The sequence below is a fragment of the Atta cephalotes genome (assembly GCF_000143395.1).
Source record: "Atta cephalotes unplaced genomic scaffold scaffold00011, whole genome shotgun sequence".
In the NCBI taxonomy this organism is placed as follows: domain Eukaryota; kingdom Metazoa; phylum Arthropoda; class Insecta; order Hymenoptera; family Formicidae; genus Atta; species Atta cephalotes.
Window position 1 is genome coordinate 375,913 of NW_012130075.1, and position 20,646 is coordinate 396,558.

Sequence of the window (20,646 nt, forward strand, 5' to 3'; positions counted from 1 at the left end):
CAAATTGATAGAAATCCTATTGTTCTCTATCAACTTTTGTTTACCAGGAATACTCTTATAAGGTCTCTAAAAATAACCGATTTGACACAACGTCGAGATCGAATGGAGATCCATAAAGAACGTAATTGAACCGAAGAGTCGTTAATAATTTCAAACGAGTGATCCTCGCGGGACTAAAAATAACTTATTTATCATGCCGGGCTGCCATTGTGGTGATCATCAGAAATAAATCCCATTTTAACTTTCATATATCTCGTTATTTGATTATTGCGTGTCGCCCGTTGAAAATAAGTAAGCGACGAGAGCAACTTTAATTCTTTTTCTCTCATCAGCGAAGCGATCGAATTTGCGAGAGTTGGTTGCGACGACGCGCAACCATCGACGATGAAGTTTTATGTCACGGCGAGCGTGCGACGTCGCGTCGTCCCAACCAGTCTTTCCTATTTGGCGGCGAAGATTTGCAATTTGCGATTTGCACACTGCATTCGCGTAGGTATATGAAGTACGTGTTTATCGATTACCGGCGTGATCGATATGGGTGAGCCAAGGCGAGCGAGTTATATTAATAATGTTCCGGGGGGAGGGTGACACGACATGTCAGGCTCTCGCACGCGTTTCAGACTTCCACTTCTTGATCCTGAATGTCCTTTTTAACGTATCTCGCATAACGACGACGGCAGTTATACAATCCAATTACTTGACTTACTTTCGCGATTTTGCATTAATCACATCGATTTATCATTAACCAATAAATATGTCTCTTTATTTCGTCGTTTTGCGCGACAAGATTACAAGATTTATAGGAATGTAACTATAGTTACTCATATATGAACGTCATCAATTATCTCGTAATCGAATCTTTTTCGCAGTTGTAAAAAATCACGCTGAAATATATTGCATATTCGTATCGACCTTTGCGGCATCTTATCGATCCTGTGCCGCTGCGATAAAACTGATGATTACACAGAACCAAGTCATCCTGATAGCTCAATGTTTTCTAACTGATAAGATAATTTCGCAATATCGTGAATGATAATACGGATGTTATTATTGCGGTTACAGTTACGCAATTTCAATTTATTCGCAATTCTAATTTATTGTTTTAAATAATTATTGACTGTTTTCCAGCTAAGGGCACATTGTGTTACATTGCGTTATACCATGTAAAGTAATTGTTGAAACGCTACTTAGTTTCAGCATTGCTCAGTATTATAGCATATTTAGAATAGACTTAATAATTTTAATTTAGATTTAAATTATATTTAAATATATTTCTCATATTTCTCGATGATTTTATTAAATAAGTATTTTATAAAATAATGACTATCAAATAATTTTTGGAAAAATTGATAATATACATATTTTATACATTTGTACTTAGCTTTTTATAATATCCAGCAGTGTAACACACTTATAACTTATCACATTTTGTTATAACATTTTGTATTACATTGTCATCGTGTAGCTTGACGGAGAACAGCCATTGTTACAAACAATAATGGATTTTCTCTCGAGACTCAAAGAATGCAGAAGCGATATTTTTGGATCGCAAATTCTATAAGCGACGACGATTAATTAGCTCAAACGGATAAGAATAATACAGTCTCCTCTGTCGGCGGCTAGCAGTGAATCATCGTTATTCAGATGTGCTCCGCAATGTTTTCGATTCATTGACCTGTGAGAGCGAATGGCGTTTATTTTTCGCGCGGTCATTCAAGAACGTTGAGAAAAATAAGCCGATGAAGACTTCGACAGTCGATATGTCTTGGAAGCTGGCCAAGATGCGCATCGGCTTTGCATATTGCGAAAATACATGTCGCGATGAATCGCATGGCTTTTGTTCATCCGTGTGACGGCGCATCAAAGCGGATGCACAACGGAATTCTTTTAGACGTACATTGCACCGTTGATACACAGCAAATATACAATGAGATGGATGGTAGGTTTTATGTGCGTATATAATTTTGACGCGATATTTATTCTTGTTTGTCCACGAGCTCGCACAGCTGATGCAATTTTCTTGTTCTCTTAACGAGGTGCAGTTTTATAGAATTTTCACGGTAAGAATACACTGAGAAAATTTTCTTGTTGAAAATAAATGAATCGGAAGATTCTAATCATATCAATTAGAATTCCAATCAAGATGTTTAATTGTGATGAGCGGAATTAATTTTAGCTGTTGAATGATCTTTTGTTTCTTTTATTCCTATTATTATTTATCAATGATATTTAAACATAGTTGGAAAATTTGTGTTGAATTTAATACACTTCACGTATCCCAAACGGTGCATTTAAATTTTTTTGTTAATACAATATAAATATGTGAGTAACAAAATATTATGTAAAAAGTTAACGTAAAATATGTTACATTGACACAATTTATAAGCATAATAAGTATATTTCTTCAATAAAATTGACATTTTTATAATATATTAAATTAACATATTTCATCAATTTATCTTAGAATTTATGTTATAAAACTACATTATTTTTAAGATATTTGTTTATTTATTCAGGAATTATATTATTTTAACATTAAGAAATGTTGAATGGCAACGTAAAATGTTTAAATAACAATTATTAAATTAACACTCGAATATATTTAAAATTTAACACAAGAATTTTAACAAGGACTGCTTTCAACACATACAAAATATTTTTTTACAAAAAATGTTTCAACGATTACTCTAGAATAATTATTATTTTGCGCGATCTCGATACTGTTTGGCGGAATATTTTTCTCAAAGCGATTAATCCTGCGTTTAAGAGGAAAAGATTTAATGTTCATCTTATTACGTGCACGAAACGTAAGACGCGCGGCTACTAGCACCGACCGAGAAAGGCAATTGGCCGACGAATAAGTTAACGAGCGCATTCGGGTTCATCCTAAAAATAACGCCGTGCCACGAATTCGCGCGATATGCCGCGGCTAAATATAGATTTCGCGGTTATGAATGGAAAAATGCACGCGAATTCCTTGGCCGACGTCCAAAGCGGCCTTCTTGGCCAACGGCCACGAACTTTCGGGCGCCGGTGTTCTAAAGCCGGCCTCACACCGTGCTAGTTCACCGTGCTCGAAACGGAGCAGCTATATCCGTCGACACGCCACGACGCGCCACGACGCGCCACGACGCGCCGCGACGCGCCGGAGAGAAGTCGCGCGAGCGCTGAGAACATCGTCGCCGCGTGCGACGAAATAACTCGGCGTTCGCCGGCCGTGCAAATTCGAGAATTTGCACGACGAAGTCGTGTTAATTGCGGTCTTTCCATGTGTTCTCTCGTGCTTTCCCAGAGCTACGAACCCCGATCTTAATGCTCCGTTTTGCATTCCGTTGCGATGAGTCGGCTGCAAACGTTACTCACGCACATCCATCATGTAGAGAACGTTGGCAAATATTAATTAGGAGAACGAAGACTCGCGTAGTAGACAAATGAAATGAGAGATCTGTGCACGTTTTTTACATCATAATTTTATTTTTGTAGACACAAAAAAAAGACGTAACACAATAAGAAAACATTTTATATTTGTTTTAAATCGGTTCTTGTTAAAATTTTTATGTTGAATTTTTAACGTACTTGAATGTTATTTAACATAATTTTTATTTGAATATTTTCTGTTAAATTAATATTTAACTTTTCTTAGTATTGAAATATAGGACAATTTACGCGAATACATAAACAAATATCCTGAAAATATAAGACAGTTTTAAAAAGTAAAAAAAATTCTAAGATGAATGAATAAAAGATAAATTAATTTTATCGAAGAAATATATTTTCACAATTTGTTTCCAAATTGTGTCAAAGTGTTACATTCTTATATTAATTTTTGCATAATATTTGTATTACTTTTTAACATATTTATCTTATATTAAATGAAGAAGACAAAAAGAGTGGACTGTTTAAAATATGTTAAATAAATAAATTTTCTATATTAAATGAAAATAGATCGACAAGATTAAACACACATGTGTGAAAAACAACTAATTTTATAACTGTGGATTTACAATTTTATTAGGAAACAGATGTAAGGGTTACAGTTTAGAATATAACGCTGATTTTTTAAAAAGATTTTCTCTAGATTTTCGAGAGAATTGCGCGTGTGCATTTGTGGGAAAATCATCATTCCCGTTATCCGGCTGCGCGATCCATTCTGCGGCTTATCCTTTGCGGGCGGCCGTTTCTACCCGCGGAATGCCCGGCCGTTGATTCGAGAATAGACAAGAGTGGTCAGTTCGCGATGAGGGCACGCTCTATCAAATGGGCAGTTTGTAAAAATAGGAAATATGACTCGTGCATTTGCCCGTGAAATCTATACGATGGCGATCGTAAAACGTCGATAAAAGTTCTGTACCGCATACTGCAAACTGGAATTTCTAGTTATTCTGTCAGAATACGGAAGCCTTCCTTTTTAGTGGTTACCAAGTCGACTCGGTCCTTATTCGCCATCTTTAATTGTTGTATCGCGGAAGATATTGAAGGAGTACAACTAATCGTGAAAAAAAATGCAACTGAATTGTTGATAACGTAAATAATGCGTGTGTTTTGGAGATTTCTCAAAAATTCTTGCCAGGATCTAAAGCAACCGTTGAACGATTGAAATCAAAGAAAAATAACCGTGTATTCACCTCGATTAAAGCAGCTCTTTCTCTCTCGACGACAAAGTATTTTTCTCTTGATCGCAATCGTCACAAACAGGTCTCTCTTCACTTGGTAGATCGGAACAGCGCCTACAACAATCTTGGTCGTGCGATATTTCGTAGATGCGATATATATCGCTACGAATTTAATGCGCCGACGACTTGTTTATTCGAGCAACAAATCGCCGGGGCGATGATAAACGTGGGCAAGTCGCGTGTCGGGCCACGCATATTACTGTCCGCTAATAATAGACCCGCGTAATAATATCGGCTATAAAATCAGCACCGAATAGTAGGCTGCGCCAAGTTCGCGTCAAGAGAGCCACACTATTATATATACACATATATATATATATATATATATATATATATATATATATTTAATTATATTTATATATATGAATGTAAATAAAAAATATATATATTATTTTTTATATATAACTTTAATTATTTTTATATATAAAGTTATTTTACATATTTATATATAAGTTTGTAGCTTTCACCTGATGTCGTGTAGGTGTCACGAGTCGAAAATGAGCGTTTCCTTCAAATCTTGCTTCTTGAAATCGTTTTGCAGGCTGCCAAGGACTTTCAATTAACGCTCTTTAACGAGCAGCTAATCCTTTCACCGCGTGACAGACCAAGACTTTGGAGCATTTACTCGTATCTTTTTTTGTCGCTTATCGTCACACTTCTCGGTCAATTAGTAGCCTTTTACGTGTCGTAAGATGAAAACTTGGTTGGCCAAGAGCGACAGTCGCAAGGCAGAAGCTAATCTTAAACGACGAGTCTCTTTCTTTCTTTCCGAATCTAATCACTCCAGCAATATGCTATGCAATTAGTATGTGTCTACAGAACGTTATTAGCATCAATATTTCGTTGTGAACATAGTGAGTAATGTCGTTTCACTTTGTTGCGCAGTAGAAACTACAAAAACAAAACTGACGAATGAAATCATTTCTAAGGTATTTATATTATATTTCATTGTATTCAAACCATTATTGATGGTCTTTATTGTTTTTGTATTTTTTTTAGCATAATTGATAACGCAAAAAGTTTACGATTATTAAAAGTCCAAAAGAAATTAAATCCTCAAATCTCTACTATTACAAATATATTTATCAGTATTTATCAGTTTAATTATATTTATCGTAATATTCTTGAGACTTCCACGGGTGCTTTCTATATAAAGATTATGCGGATTTCCTTCGTGTTCATTCCATTCTTGGAAAGTCCATATATTTATCGTATTTAATAAAAATGGCAAATACTTTGTTTTAAAATCAACTAAAATTTTTTTCTAGCCAATTAAATGCATTCTATTTTAATAAATAGAAATTGTATTTTCTTACGTTATATTATACACATTTTGTTAATAAATAAAGAACTTTTTTTAGTTTTTGAAAAAAAAAAAGATTTTATTGAAACTTGAGTAAGAAAAATTATATAAACTTCTTCACTCTTGTCAAAAAATTTTCAAGTGGAGAAACCGCGATTTTTGCCAATGAATTTACTTAAGTTATGGATTCCTATTTTATACTGGTATATTTTATACTGGTATACTTTTTTTGGTATCTATACGTTATCTATGTTTAACTCCTATACTATCTGATTGAAAATCAAATCGATGGCTTGATGAAGAAGATAGAATAGTGCGCGTTCCGAAATTTCGACATTCACGCTTCGTTCCGACGAGACACATTTGGAACAATGAAGAAAATCACGAAGCGCGCGCGCGACATGTGATACAAAAACGAATGGCGTTCCCGTAACGAAATGCTGTCTAAGTAATTGCAACATGTTTTACTGTGCTTGTCGCAGTTTCACGTGCTCGCTTTCGCTAACAGCAGCAACAGCAATACTGCCGAGTAACATAGCGGAGAAGGTAATAATCGTTTGTGCCACGTAAAACTATGTTACATCACACGACCGAGTCCTCTGTAGCGACGACAATCCGACGATGATCACGTCGGTGATCTTTGCAGCTGACGAAGTCAAAATGTCAAGTTGAATTGTGTGCGATGTCGACTTGGTTCCACATAACAACAGAAATAAATATTAGCTTCTCTGTATATTGTACGATTAAAAACGAAAATTGTAAGTCGAGATGTGCGTCGCGTCAACATCTTTCTCCGTATTCAACGTTACACGTATTTCTGTTTGTCATACGACGAGTGATTAATAACAGAGTCAAGAAAATATATTGCTACATATTTCTATTTTAATCTTTGGCCTTGTATTATAAAATCTTGTACCTTTCATCAGCAATCTTGAGCTTCAATATACAGATTTTTATGTTGTTCCGGACTGTATAAAAATCGGAAAAAAATCTTGTGAAAACTTTTATAACGAATTTTTAGTATCTTAGAAATCGGCATGATAGTTAAAACGTTAAAAGTTAAAAAAAAGTTAAAAAGTTAATAACTTTTAACTTAACTTAGTTAATTTTAAATGCATTAAATTTTAACTTAACTAAGTTATTTTTAAATGTTAACTTTTTAATTTTTTTTAAGTTAAAAAATTTTTTTATCTCTTTTAAATTCTAAGATTTCTTAGAAAAATAATAAGATATAATAAGACTAAGGGCATAGAGGCAAGACATATATATTCGTAATTTGTTCATATTTTAAGTCTATCTTAAGTAATTTCTTAAGATACTAATACAGCCTTCTGATTAGTTTATGCGATTATGCCTTATGCCATAAGTCTTAGATTCTCCGAATCTACAATGGATGTTTTAAGCCTTAAGTCATAAAAAATTGACCAATTACAGTCAAATATTCTTCTCGCATTTGATTATAGTAATCACTGATCTTATATCTTCTCTATGTGCTGGCTGTTTTTTTAAAGTTATATAACTTATTTAGTTATGTGTTATATATATCACATATGAATAAAAAAATTAAAATTTAATTTTAATTTACTTAATAATCTATATTATAGTTATTTAATCTCATTTTAAGAAAAATTAGGACATTATGATCTAAAAAATAATTTTTTTCAAAATTAACTTTTTTTTTAACTTAAGTTAATTCAATATTGACTTAATTTAACTGCTAAGTTAAGTTTTTATTCTTTCAACTTTTAACTTAACTTTATTAATTTTTTATAAAGCCATTAATCTTAACTTTATTCAATTAAAAAAAACATTAACTTATCCAACCATGGAAATCGGATTATATTTTACTTATTTCTTATAAAAACTACTAGAATTCACAATCAGTACACAGAATGGTTTTGCTAAAATTTTTTCTCTATAGAGGATACACCTTAAAAATTTAATTTAGTCGGTGGTGGATAAGAATATTGTTCGCTCGTTCGACTCGTGTAACAACAATTCTTTTGCGTTCGCGGCATCCACCTGGGCACTCTAAAGTCATAAAGTCGAGTTTGGAGTTCTGGATTTACGGGGTAGTAAATCGGGCATGCCATTAAGAGTTCGATGAATCGATTTCATCGAATGCACCGCTGTACCTAATGAACAGACTGCGATATACATATACATTTAGAACCCTCTCAACCAAGCTCTCCATCATGAGATGTATGTAGTTCCTAGTAAGAGTTCTATGAGGCCAACGAGACATTCATTGATGAATCTCAGTGAGTGGGGTCAATCGCCTCTTTTCCTTGGAAAATCCGATGAAAAGCGACGGATGTCCGATTTGCTTTAATTAGGCAATTCGCGTTTATCCATCCGCGGAATCGGAGAGAACTAGACTGATTCGTCGAATGAATTCTTGCAAATTGCCGATTATCGTCGTATTTCTGCGTAATGCGAGCCAGTCAATTAGACGAGGAATTAATTATTCATAATTTAATGAATATATGTAGTCTCCAAGGTGATCCTTTTGGATGAATATTTTTGATAATTCAACGAAATTACATTTGGAAGATACTACAGGATGTCTTCATTCACATTTATTAGGCTATTAAGACGCGAATTAATGCGTACTTCACGCATCACGAATACAATGGCCAACGAGTTTGCTGAGAGCGAACAAGTCGTATTCCGCTTTATTACCATAACGTGAAGATAAAACGTGCATGTCGTCGCGATATATATGTTATCAACCGGCGTATTTATCAATTATTACCACACATATGCATTTACGCATGCAGCAGACACAGCGCAAATAACATCAAGTCTATTCATTCAGCTATTCATTAAGATAATTAAAGGTAATGAAAAACGATATAACTCTTTCTATATTTTATTATTTATGAAAATACATTTCCTTCTACTTCATTCCTTTCTATTTAAGATTATATCGTAACAACAATATTGTAAATAGTATACGGAAAAATTAGTCTTCTGAAGATATAGATCCGAAAATAATTTTGTTGGACTATCAAAATCATTATGTAGGATGCATAATGAAAAATGTTACAAAAAATTCTGATATTTTAACAATCATTTTAAGCGTCTTACATAGAAAGAATACATAGAAAGAATTTTGCTAAAGCATCTTAAAAATTTAGCTAGATACAAATCTGAAAACAATTTTGCTGAATCGTCAAGAAATGTAGGATGCTCAAGCTGGCAAAATGTGTCAAAACTTTTCGCGACATTGCTCAAGATCATCGTGCTTGAGCATTATGCTTGAAAATGATGCTTGAGATTCCTACTCTCTAAAATTTTTATACTGAATCTCTTTGAAAAGTGAAATCTCGAAAGATTGAAAATTAAGCCACATTCTTTCAAGACTGGTTCAATTTTCACTCTTTAGAGTGGGATCCAAAGAATTTAGAAAGTGTGTAATTATTTTGATGGTCTTATAATATTTTCAGGTCTATATCTAACGTTTTTATCTAGTTAGATATTTCAGCAAAATTATTTTTTCCATGTATTATTTTCTTCATTAAGCAATCCAATTTAGGGGAAAAAAATCTTATTGAGCAAATTGCATTGCGGAGTCTGAAAATCGAGGAATGATGACGTAAGATTTTTGAAAGGAAAAAATTAATGCGTGAAAGAAGACGAACGAACCGTCTACGAGGCTCAACGTTTTTTAACCGACGGATTTATGAGGATACGTCTCTCGCGTTCATTGAAACTTCCGGTGGCCGAGAAAAGGGGAAGGCAGGCCGCGCGTGCGAAACTGTTGCGTGCGCGTATGCGTGCCCCGGCATATTAGACACGCAATCAAGTTCGAACAAACAAGAGAGAGAAAGAAAGAAAGAAAGAGCAAGAGGAGAAGAGACAGAGGCAGCGGAGGGCTCTCGCAGTTATCGCTCGGCGAAAGGATCGGTTTGTGCGTAATGAAAGTACCGAGATACGGATATTGATCGTTCGCACACGAACTCACTCGACGCGATGTATATTTTAACAATCTTATCTCGTGCGAGAAGCAAGGATTTGGAAGATATGTTGTAATTACGGTTGTGCTCTAGTTCGGTTATTGGTTAATTGTTTCCGAGACAGAACGTCGCTTAAGGTTGGGCCATCCGTTCTCTTTTCTCTTTTTTACTCTCTAAATCTGAATCAGTGGATAATCACTGATATCAATGCCAAGTATGCCACTGGCATCAATCAGTGAATTAAATATGAGATCTCTACGAAATATGAGAATCTAGTTATCTTTATTATATGATCTAATTAATCTTGTTTTAGTGCTTAAATTCAATGAATATGGTATTGGAATTAATCATCAGTATGTCAGCAAATGTATTTTAGTTATATAATGCTCAAACATTCTTCCTTTTTTTAGTTAAATTTTACTGATTATCAGTGCTAAGTATACCACTGGGTAATTAGTGATTATCCACTGATTCAGATTTAGAGAGTACGTTCTCTTTTTTTTTTAAACTCAGGGGGAATTTTTCAAAAGTATCCGGATAATTATGAGCGCCTAGGATTTCAGAAAATTTTCTGAATATGTATTTTGCTTCTTCCCATGTTATCTCGTATTAGTTCCGATTTACTCTAAATCTGAATGAATAATTAGTGAATAGTCACTAATTACCCAGTGACATACTTGGCACTGATTATCAGTGAAGTTCAACTAAAAAAGGAAGAATATTTGAATATTATATAACTAAAATACTAATATAACATTTGCACGTTAATTTCAATCTTCTAATATTCATTGAATTTAAACATTAAAACGAGGTTAGTTAGATCACATAATAAAGATTAGCTAGGAATCTCATTTAATCCACTGATTATCAGTGACATACTTGGCATCGATATCACTGATTATCCACTGATTCAGATTTAAAGAGTAGTTTTACATAAGATTTAAATTGTAAGAAATTAATCAATATGACAGTCGAATGTGAGGAGAATAATTGTCGATTGGTCGATTTCTTACAGCATAAAGTTTATTTATATTTACACCTATTCGAAACTTTGCTTTAAGTGAATTAAGTAATAAACAATTAGATATAAAATAATCATTTATTGTTTTGATTACAGTTTTATTTACGCACATTTTGCATGTGTTAAGCGTACAAGCGAAATAAATATTTGACATTTTTAGCTTGTAGGTTCTAATTTTAAAAATGTTAATATGACAATAATAGTCCCGAGTGCCGAAGTGGCGAACAGTCGGACTTGCGCTCGCGATGAAAAGCGGGTAAAGCGATCAGGTCGTCTACCTTTTTCGTAGACTTCTAATTGTCGTTTGCTCACGTACAGCCGGCTCACGAAGTGTCACACATTGTTAAGCGGATCGGCGGGCTAATTACGAATCACAGGCGCTCATTGACACGCCTAATGAGTGCGAGATGCGTGAGCGTAACTACACAAAGGTTCCCCTTTCCCGGCCCCCTGCCTTCTTCCTGGCGTTGCACTGATTGAATATCTCTCGCCCGACTTTTCGTGCACGTGATGTCGCATTGTACACTGAAAAGGAAACACACTTGAAAGACGGAAGGCACACCGTTATCCCGCGGATGATTTCTTACGTTTTGCAGGGACAATGTATTCTTTGCCGGATAATGATGTGGAGATTTGCCCCGTTAACTCCCCGTGAAATCTCGCTTTCGCTCTTCCGATAGGCAAGACGGCCGTGTAGAATTCGATTGCATAAAATGTATGTAAAGTACCTAATTCTATGAAAAGATGTTTTATACTGTTAGATATCAAAGGAGCAGGAAGAGTAACCTAATACTTAAATAATTTTGTTATAATTTTGTTATAATGTTTTAACTTATATGTATGTCAAAAATATAAATTCAATTCTGTGATTAGTTTCGAAGTAAACAACGTCCATATTAACGTAAGCTCTTAGTGTAAATAATAAATTAAATTTGAATCAAATACATTTCTTAAGTTAAATTGTTTAACTCCATTTATTTTAATTAAATTAATGATATATTGAAGACGAGCAAGGGCGATTTATAGAAATGATTAAAAACTCAAATTATCTCAAATTAAATATAATTTAACATTGTGAATTTAATAGTGTCTTTTCCATTTCTACCAAGATAGATTAACTTTAATTTTGGTTTAATTTATTCTTTATTTTTTTTTCTAAGAATTCGAATGAGATAAAGAGTAAATTAAAATGAGATTAAAGTTAAGAAATGGATATTAATCACATTTAAAAAATCGGCGACACAGCCGATTAAAATCTCATATGGACGGCCGTGAGAATAGTCGCGAGTTGTGATTCTTTGTAGATAAGGTGAATAACGTCGGCTTCGATTTAATGACGCGCATCCTTCCTGCAAATCGTTTTTGCGCGGGTCGTGGCACTTAAGCGCTAACATCCGACAGAGATGCCCGCTGCGAGACGCAGGAACACCTGTTACAATTCGCAAGGGTGCATTCGATCGATATTTATGTCGAGCACACCGCACCAACTTCTAGAAGTTGTGAAAGACCGCATAAGAACGGTAAAATAAATAGCTTGTTGCAGCCATTGCAGGAAGCGTGCCTATTGCAAAAAAAGAAAGATGATTGATTTGATCTATAGTCACGCTTTATTTTCGTCCGGGGGTCTTGTTCGAAGGTAATCAAGCGAAAGATAGTATTTTCGAATTGTGTATTTTATTACGACCGAGATCTTCTTTGCGCATCTCAGAAGCTGTTGATCGATAGGAAAATCTCAAACTCAAATCGATTAAAGATGAGTAGCTGATATACAAAAGTAACAAAAATATCAAAAATATAAATAAATTAGCTATTGGAGAACGAATTTAGAGATTTCTAGATTTCTTAATTACTAATTTGATTTTTTCAGCACATTTTAAAAATGTGCTGAAACAGTACCTTATCTTATGAAATAAAAAGAGGAAATGTGAATCTAATTGCGAAAGAAGTTATTAAATTCCCTGCTTTTGTAGAGAGAAAAGTATAAAAGAAGCTAGAATGCTTACTGTTGCAAATACAGTTATACCCAGTCATTTAATAAAAATGGCAGACACATTGATCTGAAATCAGCTAAAATCCTCTCTCCAACTGTAAAACAAATCAATGCTTTTTATTTTAATAAAGAGAAATTGTATTTTTCACACTATGTGTACATAGTTGTACACATTTTGCTAAAACAATTTTATTTTTCTTAATTAAAAAAATCTTGAATTGATTTCTTGAATGAGAAAAATTATAAAAGTTTTTTTGCTGTCGCCACAAAAATTTTAAGATTGGAGAGAATGACTTTTGCCAATAAGTTATTTATGAAGTTAGATATGAAGTTTCGAACGAACGACGATGCGTTCGCATTCTTGTATTGAAATACGCGAGAGATCTACATTACGCATCTCGTGTTGTTAATTAAAAGCGAAGTAAGTCTAAAGGAGATACGCGGAAAGTACTCATCTATGCTTTCGCGATGAGAAAAAAATTTCGAAGCAACTCGCATCAGTCTATAAGATAAGGAAAAAGAGTGAATCGACGTGATGATTAATTATCTCGATTACATGACGAGTGCGCTCCGTTGGAATTGTCGTCGTTTATTGAACGCGTTAAATTAAGTGGCGCGAGATTGCCATCGAGCGTGTAATGGACGCCAAGATCGACGTGCGTCTCTTCGAAAAATGTATACTGTGCCATGTAGATAGCATCCTCTCCATTATAAATCATTAACGATATCTAAAAATTAGTTAGATACAGATTTGAATATTTTATATACAAAATAATTACATAAAACGCTCAAGTTGGTTGCTATACAAATTCATCAATCAATATCAAAATCACTTTCTACAGCATGATTCTTATATAACTATTTTAATGGCGCAATAAAATTATTTTCAAGTCTGTATCTACGAGTTATATTTTTTTTAAATACTTTTTTTTAAATACTTAGTTAAGTCGTTCTTTCCGTGTATGTACCCGTGCGTCACTTTCGCGCAAACTAAACAGGATTTGAATTGCTATTCAAATGAGGATTGATTCATTCGCGTGTTCATGTAACACGCTTTCGCACGTAACAAGATGAATAATTGAAGATCGTCAATTAAAGTTGGTTTAAATTTGGTACGCGCAGCCGTCGAAATTTGGAGCGAGGATTTATCGGGTAGCGAACGTCTCGCGTTTGTAAAAGGATGTGGATGGAACAAAGGCACTCGACACGCTCGAGGATTCAGTTTGTGTGTTACGTTTCGTTAAATCAAGTTACGAGTCGAACGTGACTGGGATTCATCATGAGATACTTGACGTACGACGAATAATGCGATTCAAAAACGGCTCTGTAACGCCATGAGGTTGCAGGTTGGTTTTTCTTTGTATCACATTTTGTCTCTGTTTCGAAATTTCAACTAGAACGAGGCTGAAAAAGCGACATCGTTCTAATTTCTCATTTTTTATGCGTTCCATCTTTCTTATAATTTATACGCTTATTTTTATTCCACTTACTAGATCCTTTATACTTTCAAAGAGGGAATATAATTAAGATTTGTATCTGACAATTTTAAAATTAACAAAATATCCATTTATCTATACGGAAAGTATAAAATATTTAAGTTTCGCTGAAGTGATGTAAAAATTCAGCTAGATACAAATCTGAAAATAATTTTGTTGGATCATTAAAATGATTATGTAGAATGGTTAATCGTTGAGTTAAGTGCTGCAAAAAGTTCGAACATTCAACAATTAGTGTGGGCATCCTGTATAATTATTTTGATGGTCTAAACAATATTATTTTCAAATTTGTATCTAACTAAATTAAATACTTCAGCCAAACCATATTTTCCGTGTTATATATTTTTATTAATGTCGTAATATCATCGATAGCAAATTAGCTAGTAAATTTTCATTACGCTATTACGAGATTTCGCCGTCTGGCTTCCGGATAATTAAAATGACTAATAATTTTTCTGGAAACCGGAAAATCAGAGTCATTCATGGCTCCGTCCCGTTTTTCTTTCGATATATGCACGCGCGTTGCGTAGGACTCAATCTCGAGCTCACGCTTCGAGTTCAGGAAGTGTCTCTAATAAGGAACAAAGATATTTCCATAATTAACCATTACACGCGAAGTTTGCAGCCGTTTCTCGAGCGTCGACGTTGGTTCTCGGCCTTGTGATTGGATGTGGGCGAGTCGATCGATTACTACGAAAATTATCCTCGTCACATCTTGTATGCATCGTAACACTAACATGGTGTTCTCCGTCTTCGATTCCGGTAATCCTCTGCCATCACGTGTAAAAATTTTGCATCGGAAAACCGTGGACGTTATTTAAATTTATCAACTTCACGTCGGGGAGAAGGACTAAGTTATGAGGCTGGGCATGAATTGCAATTTCTTGCGCTCGTTTCAACAAAAAATAGTATCATCGATCAAATTCTGCATCACCTGCGATAAGGATAATGACACGTTACTTGAATTTATCGTTAAATTTTCAATCTTTATTAACCGCGATTCTCAACAGACGTTTATAAATCAAGTAACTGAAGGAACAATAGTCGAGATTAGATTTTAGTGTTTAATATATGTTATTTATATGTAAATTTTAAATTGTATATGTAATTATTGATTTATAAATTTTAAATACATTTTTTAGTTAGATTAACTATGTGCCGCTTACTGTTGGACTTGAAATACAATCAACATAAACTGAAGTTGAAATAATAATATCATAAATGATCGTCGATTTAATGATATTAATAAGCATCTTAAAACACTGAATAGAACTTATTGCGAAAAATATATACTCCAACCAGTTTAAATCTCACGACTATCCGAGGCGAGTTTTTTTTTAGAATTTTTATAATATTTATTATAATCCGTATCATTTAACGCAACGTCGCTCTCTTGTAATATAGCGATTCATTATAAAAAATTATATTAATATCAGTTATACATGAACTTTCGATCATTCACTATCACTATCAGTTATATCTAAACTTTCGATAATTATTATCTTGCTTGTCGAGTCACGAGATACATAATAACATAAAAGTGGCATTTTCCTTAAAATAAGCTATTCGCTCATCTACGCTGTAAATCGTAATAATACTTATTATACTTATTATAATCATCACTCTGTTTGTCGATTCGCGAGATATATAAGAACATATAAGAACATAAAAACAAAAATGATCTTTTACTTAAAGTCAGTTATTCACGGATCGATGGTTAAGTAAGTCGGCTTAGAATAATATTTATTATATTTATTACACACTTATAGAGCTACCGTGTTTCGATATTTCCAGTTCTTCAAGCTGCGTGCTATTAATATAAATTGCACAGTATTAACAATACGACAATAAACGAAAGGTCTGAATAGGACATTTACCCTCGCGACCGTCTCAGTCTCACCCTAATCCAATTTTTAACTTCTCTTTTTTTATGGCTAGTACGGCCGACAACTGTTGTCACTCCCATGAGCGTAATTGTGACTCGCACTCTTTCATTAGGCCCTTCGCAAGCTGGTAACAAACATCTGCGTATAAATATTCGACTGAAACAGAGTTATCAGGTTATTCCCCAACGGCTTCCTTTCTTTCGCGCGTATCGAAAAGAGCAAGTAACCGGGCAAAACATCGTGATTACACTGGAAAAAAAGATGTTATATCAATAGCATTATTTTAATTGAAAATAATTTTGTTAAAGTAACTCTATTTAAGAAACAAATACTCATGCTCTTGTTTTAATAAAAGTTTGTTTCATTAGTACTGTATAAATTGTTATAAATCAACAAAATTATTTAAATATTTAAATAATTAAATAATGCCAATTAAAATAATGCCATACATTTTTTTCAGTGTAAGTGATTCAGTGATTTATCACCGCACATGTTTTCCTTAATAAAGCATATCAATAATGGCATTCTTTAAAAATCGCGACCCGGTACTGAAGGTATAATTCTCGAGCAACCTAGGTGGTCGTAAACCAGCCACGAAGCGTTGACAATGGATCGGCAATGAGCTTCCTCTCGTCTCTTGTTCTTCTCGGAGGACTCGAGCCTCGTCCGTAGCCTCTACCCGTAGCAGCTTCAGCATTGTTCGATTGTTTTTCGAGGAAAGAGTCGGCGCGAAATGCAAGAGGAAGAAACGATGTTATGTGGGCAATGAGAGTTGCACCTAGGCCACGCGACGACCTTTCTTATCGCGGAATCGTTTACATTTCCAGGTATTATGCCTCGCGCGAGACGCCTACGCGGACTCATGTTATTGTAATGTGGACGTTCGTTGCCTCTTCCACCTGATCATCGAAAAAAAAAAAAGAATGTCTTGTTCGTTACGTATGTCCCGTCTTTGCCTTTCTCCGCCTCGTCCCTTCTGATGATTAATCATCCACCCGGCGCCCCGGCAAAAATCTCTATCGCGAACAGTCGACGCGGAAGTTATTATTTTTCAGAACTCTGTTTGAAGTAGCGGTGTAACGGGCGGTCTTTTAGTAATTAGGACTTGAATTAAAATTCTGCTGAGATGTGAGATCGGTTTGAGGCCGCCGCGCGCCGGCTACAATTAAACCGCAAGTGAACTAACGATATCGCATGAGCGTATGTATGTCTCTACTTTAAAGATGGTTACACGGCTTATAATTATGGGTATAATTATAAGCCGTGTAATTTACTACTATATTTATATGGTGGCGCCGAAATTCCTGAGATGTTGTATGATGTAGAAAAAGTGTCTCGGCCCGCTTGCGTGCTTCTGATAATTGACCGAGACCACGAAAACACCTGGGGCTGCTTTGTCCATGTTAACGGCCAAGGGAGAGAGAATATGCCGGAGAGCAATCGTCATGCGACCGTCCTGAAAGGAAGCTTTACTTTCTCCATATTATCTCGCGGCAGGAAATTGGCATTGTCGCGCGGAGATTACACGAGATAAAACCTGCTCAATTCTTTTTCTTCTCGCTCGCGCCTTTCACAAGGCTGTACGTCTTTAAGGAAATTTCGAGAAATTATAAGCGCACGTGATATATAAACGTACAGTTAAAACAGTCACGATCTACTTTGTAGCAATCTTATTTTTAACGTAACAGCCTTTCTTTCGTCAATGACATCGAAATGTCTTATAAAAATCACTTTTTATCTCTCGCCTTTTTTTTAATGTTTCAGCCACAGAATTTGGTACTTACTGGAGAATTTCCAGATTGCGACGTAAAGCTATGCGACTTTGGCATATCACGGTACATCAGTCACGGAGCAGATATACGAGAAATTTTGGGCACGCCCGATTATGTTGGTGAGTATTTAAGAAATCTTCATGTAAAAAATTGGTCAGAGTTATAAAAAATAAAATACGAAATATCCATGCAGCTCATTCTATTTTATACATATTCTATTTCATTCTATCTTAAACCATCCTGAATATGACGGATAAATCAAAAGTTGTCTAAATGATGGCCAATCTTTTACTTGAATAACTCTACTTTTTTTATTCTATACATTTTCCACAAACGCAATTTCATTTCGTTCTACTCGAGTAATGGACTCCGAATATGTCGCTTGTCATCGCAAAACGCGACCACGATGGAACTCTTTCGTACCAGTAATAAATATCCAAGAGTTCGCACGAGAATCGCAATCGTATTTGACACCTGCGTGTTTCCTTAGCGTTTTGGACTTGTGCGTGTCACTGTGGATAACAGACCACAACCCTGATAAAGCGAGCCCGTTTTAACGTGACGCCTTATACAGAAGAATGAACGTGTGCATGCCGGTGGTTTCCGGTCTCGAAAGTCGATCGGAGTGCGACGTTGGGGTCGCATCTTCGTGCGCTCCATGTTTGCGATCTGTTTGATGTTAAGAAATCGTCGTGTTCCATTAGGAAAACAGGCATGTTGCATAATTGAACGAAACAAGCTACTTCGCGCTTAATTGTAAACTAGTGAACCGCATGTATTCCTACTCTGCACGCCTGATCGGTCAGGAGGATTCTTTTACGATCCTCGTAATCGATTACATCGCAGCATCTAACAGTCATGCTCTAAGTGGACGAAAGTGTCGAGCAATAGCTCGAGACAAGATAATCTTCCACGAAGAAGATCAAAACGTCTCCAACTGTCCCAGTTACATTCTTGACATTTACAAAATGAAATTGTCCTGAAAAAAAAAAAAGGATTAATCATTTATCGATTTTAATATGTCACTCAGTGCTATTATTGTAAGATCGTTTAAAATGCGAAAAAGTATCAAATTGTTAAATTACTAGTCAATTTAATTCGTAATCTTATTGCGGTACAGTTTAATAGAGATTGCGTTTCAAGATCGAAAAATCATTTCGGCGCGCAGGACTGTATACGTAGTATATAAAAATTTATTATGAATTATGCAAGTACTTAAGATTCAGCTTAATTCGTTAAAGGTATTTATCTTTATTAATTGTGTTCTGTACGGTCGAATGAGATTTAAATGTTGAAAAAAAGAAATTGTAGCTTCACGAAGATTTAAAGAGTAACTTCAAAATTATGCACTGAGAGAAAAGTTTCTGACAACTATGACTATAATTGCATCAATAAAACAAAACAAAATGTTCTATAATCCCCATCCTTCCTGTACTAACATTATAGTAATGATAACTGTAAAACTGGAGGTCTCAACCATAATTATGTTACCATGCAATTATAGTCACAAATACCAAAAACTCTTTTTCCAGTACATACCGAATAAAAAAAAAACAAGAGAAAACATCAGTTTTTAAATTGAACCGATCGTTATTTCCTCGCCGGTGAGATTTAACCGGTTAATTAGCATCAACTCTGAGATCATTCGCAGAAATTAGCGAAACCGATTCACGCAATAAAAAACAACTCATGGATCTTTGTAGCGATTAAGTTGGACGGATAATGTCGAGGGCGTGGAAAAACTGTAGCGTGATTCGGTCGGAAACGAGTCGATACAAAGTGGCCGATTCGAGCGCGCGACTATTACGCGATGAACGAGCCAACCGCGTTTCCGTATCGTAGTGATTACCTAGTTCGCGCTCGGGGCCTAATACGTCGGTAGTTACAATTATTATTATCCCGTTGAGGAACACGCGTGGCTCCATTAAGCATCAGCGCGTCGTAATAGCGGTCGCGACAACGTAATGGCAGAAAGGCTGGGGGAAAGAAGAGGCGTTATCTCCTTTTTTCGAATTTAATTATCGGGACTTACATGCGCGCGCGCGTACACACACACACACACACACACACACACACACACACACACATCTCGATGAGCATTAGGGTTCGATGTACCACGATCTCATCACTTTATAATAACGGCTTATTTGCCGTGTGTGTCTCAGCCCCGGAGGTTCTGAATTACGAGCCGATCAGCCTGGCGACCGACATGTGGTCCGTTGGCGTGCTGCTCTACGTGCTGCTAACGGGATGCTCGCCGTTCGGAGGAGACACCAAGCAGGAGACGTTCTGTAACATCAGCCGATGTCGCCTGGACTTCCCAGACGATCTCTTCGAGGACGTCTCCGAAGAAGCTCGTGATCTTATGCGCAAACTTATGGTTAAAGATCCGAAGTAAGTTTTAAACGTAGTAAGAATTTCTTAGCTCTAATCATAATTGAGGAGCAGATTTTCAAAATGCGTTTTGTCCAAAATTTCATTGTTTTAATTAGAGTGGCGTAGTGTTCAGTGTTGAAAGAGTATGTTGAAAAATGCTTTCTGAACAT

The 20,646-nt window shown here is 35.3% G+C and overlaps 1 protein-coding gene across 1 annotated transcript in view; it reads left to right on the forward strand.

Annotated features, from left to right (window-relative positions):
• The window catches only part of LOC105627919 (serine/threonine-protein kinase 17B-like), a 122,636-nt gene that overhangs the window by 95,932 nt on the left and 6,058 nt on the right, over positions 1 to 20,646 (forward strand). Inside the window, exons 4-5 of the mRNA XM_012209191.1 lie at positions 18,093 to 18,219; positions 20,266 to 20,494. Coding sequence (XP_012064581.1) covers positions 18,093 to 18,219; positions 20,266 to 20,494 — 356 coding nt within the window. The remainder of the gene's footprint in view (positions 1 to 18,092; positions 18,220 to 20,265; positions 20,495 to 20,646) is intronic.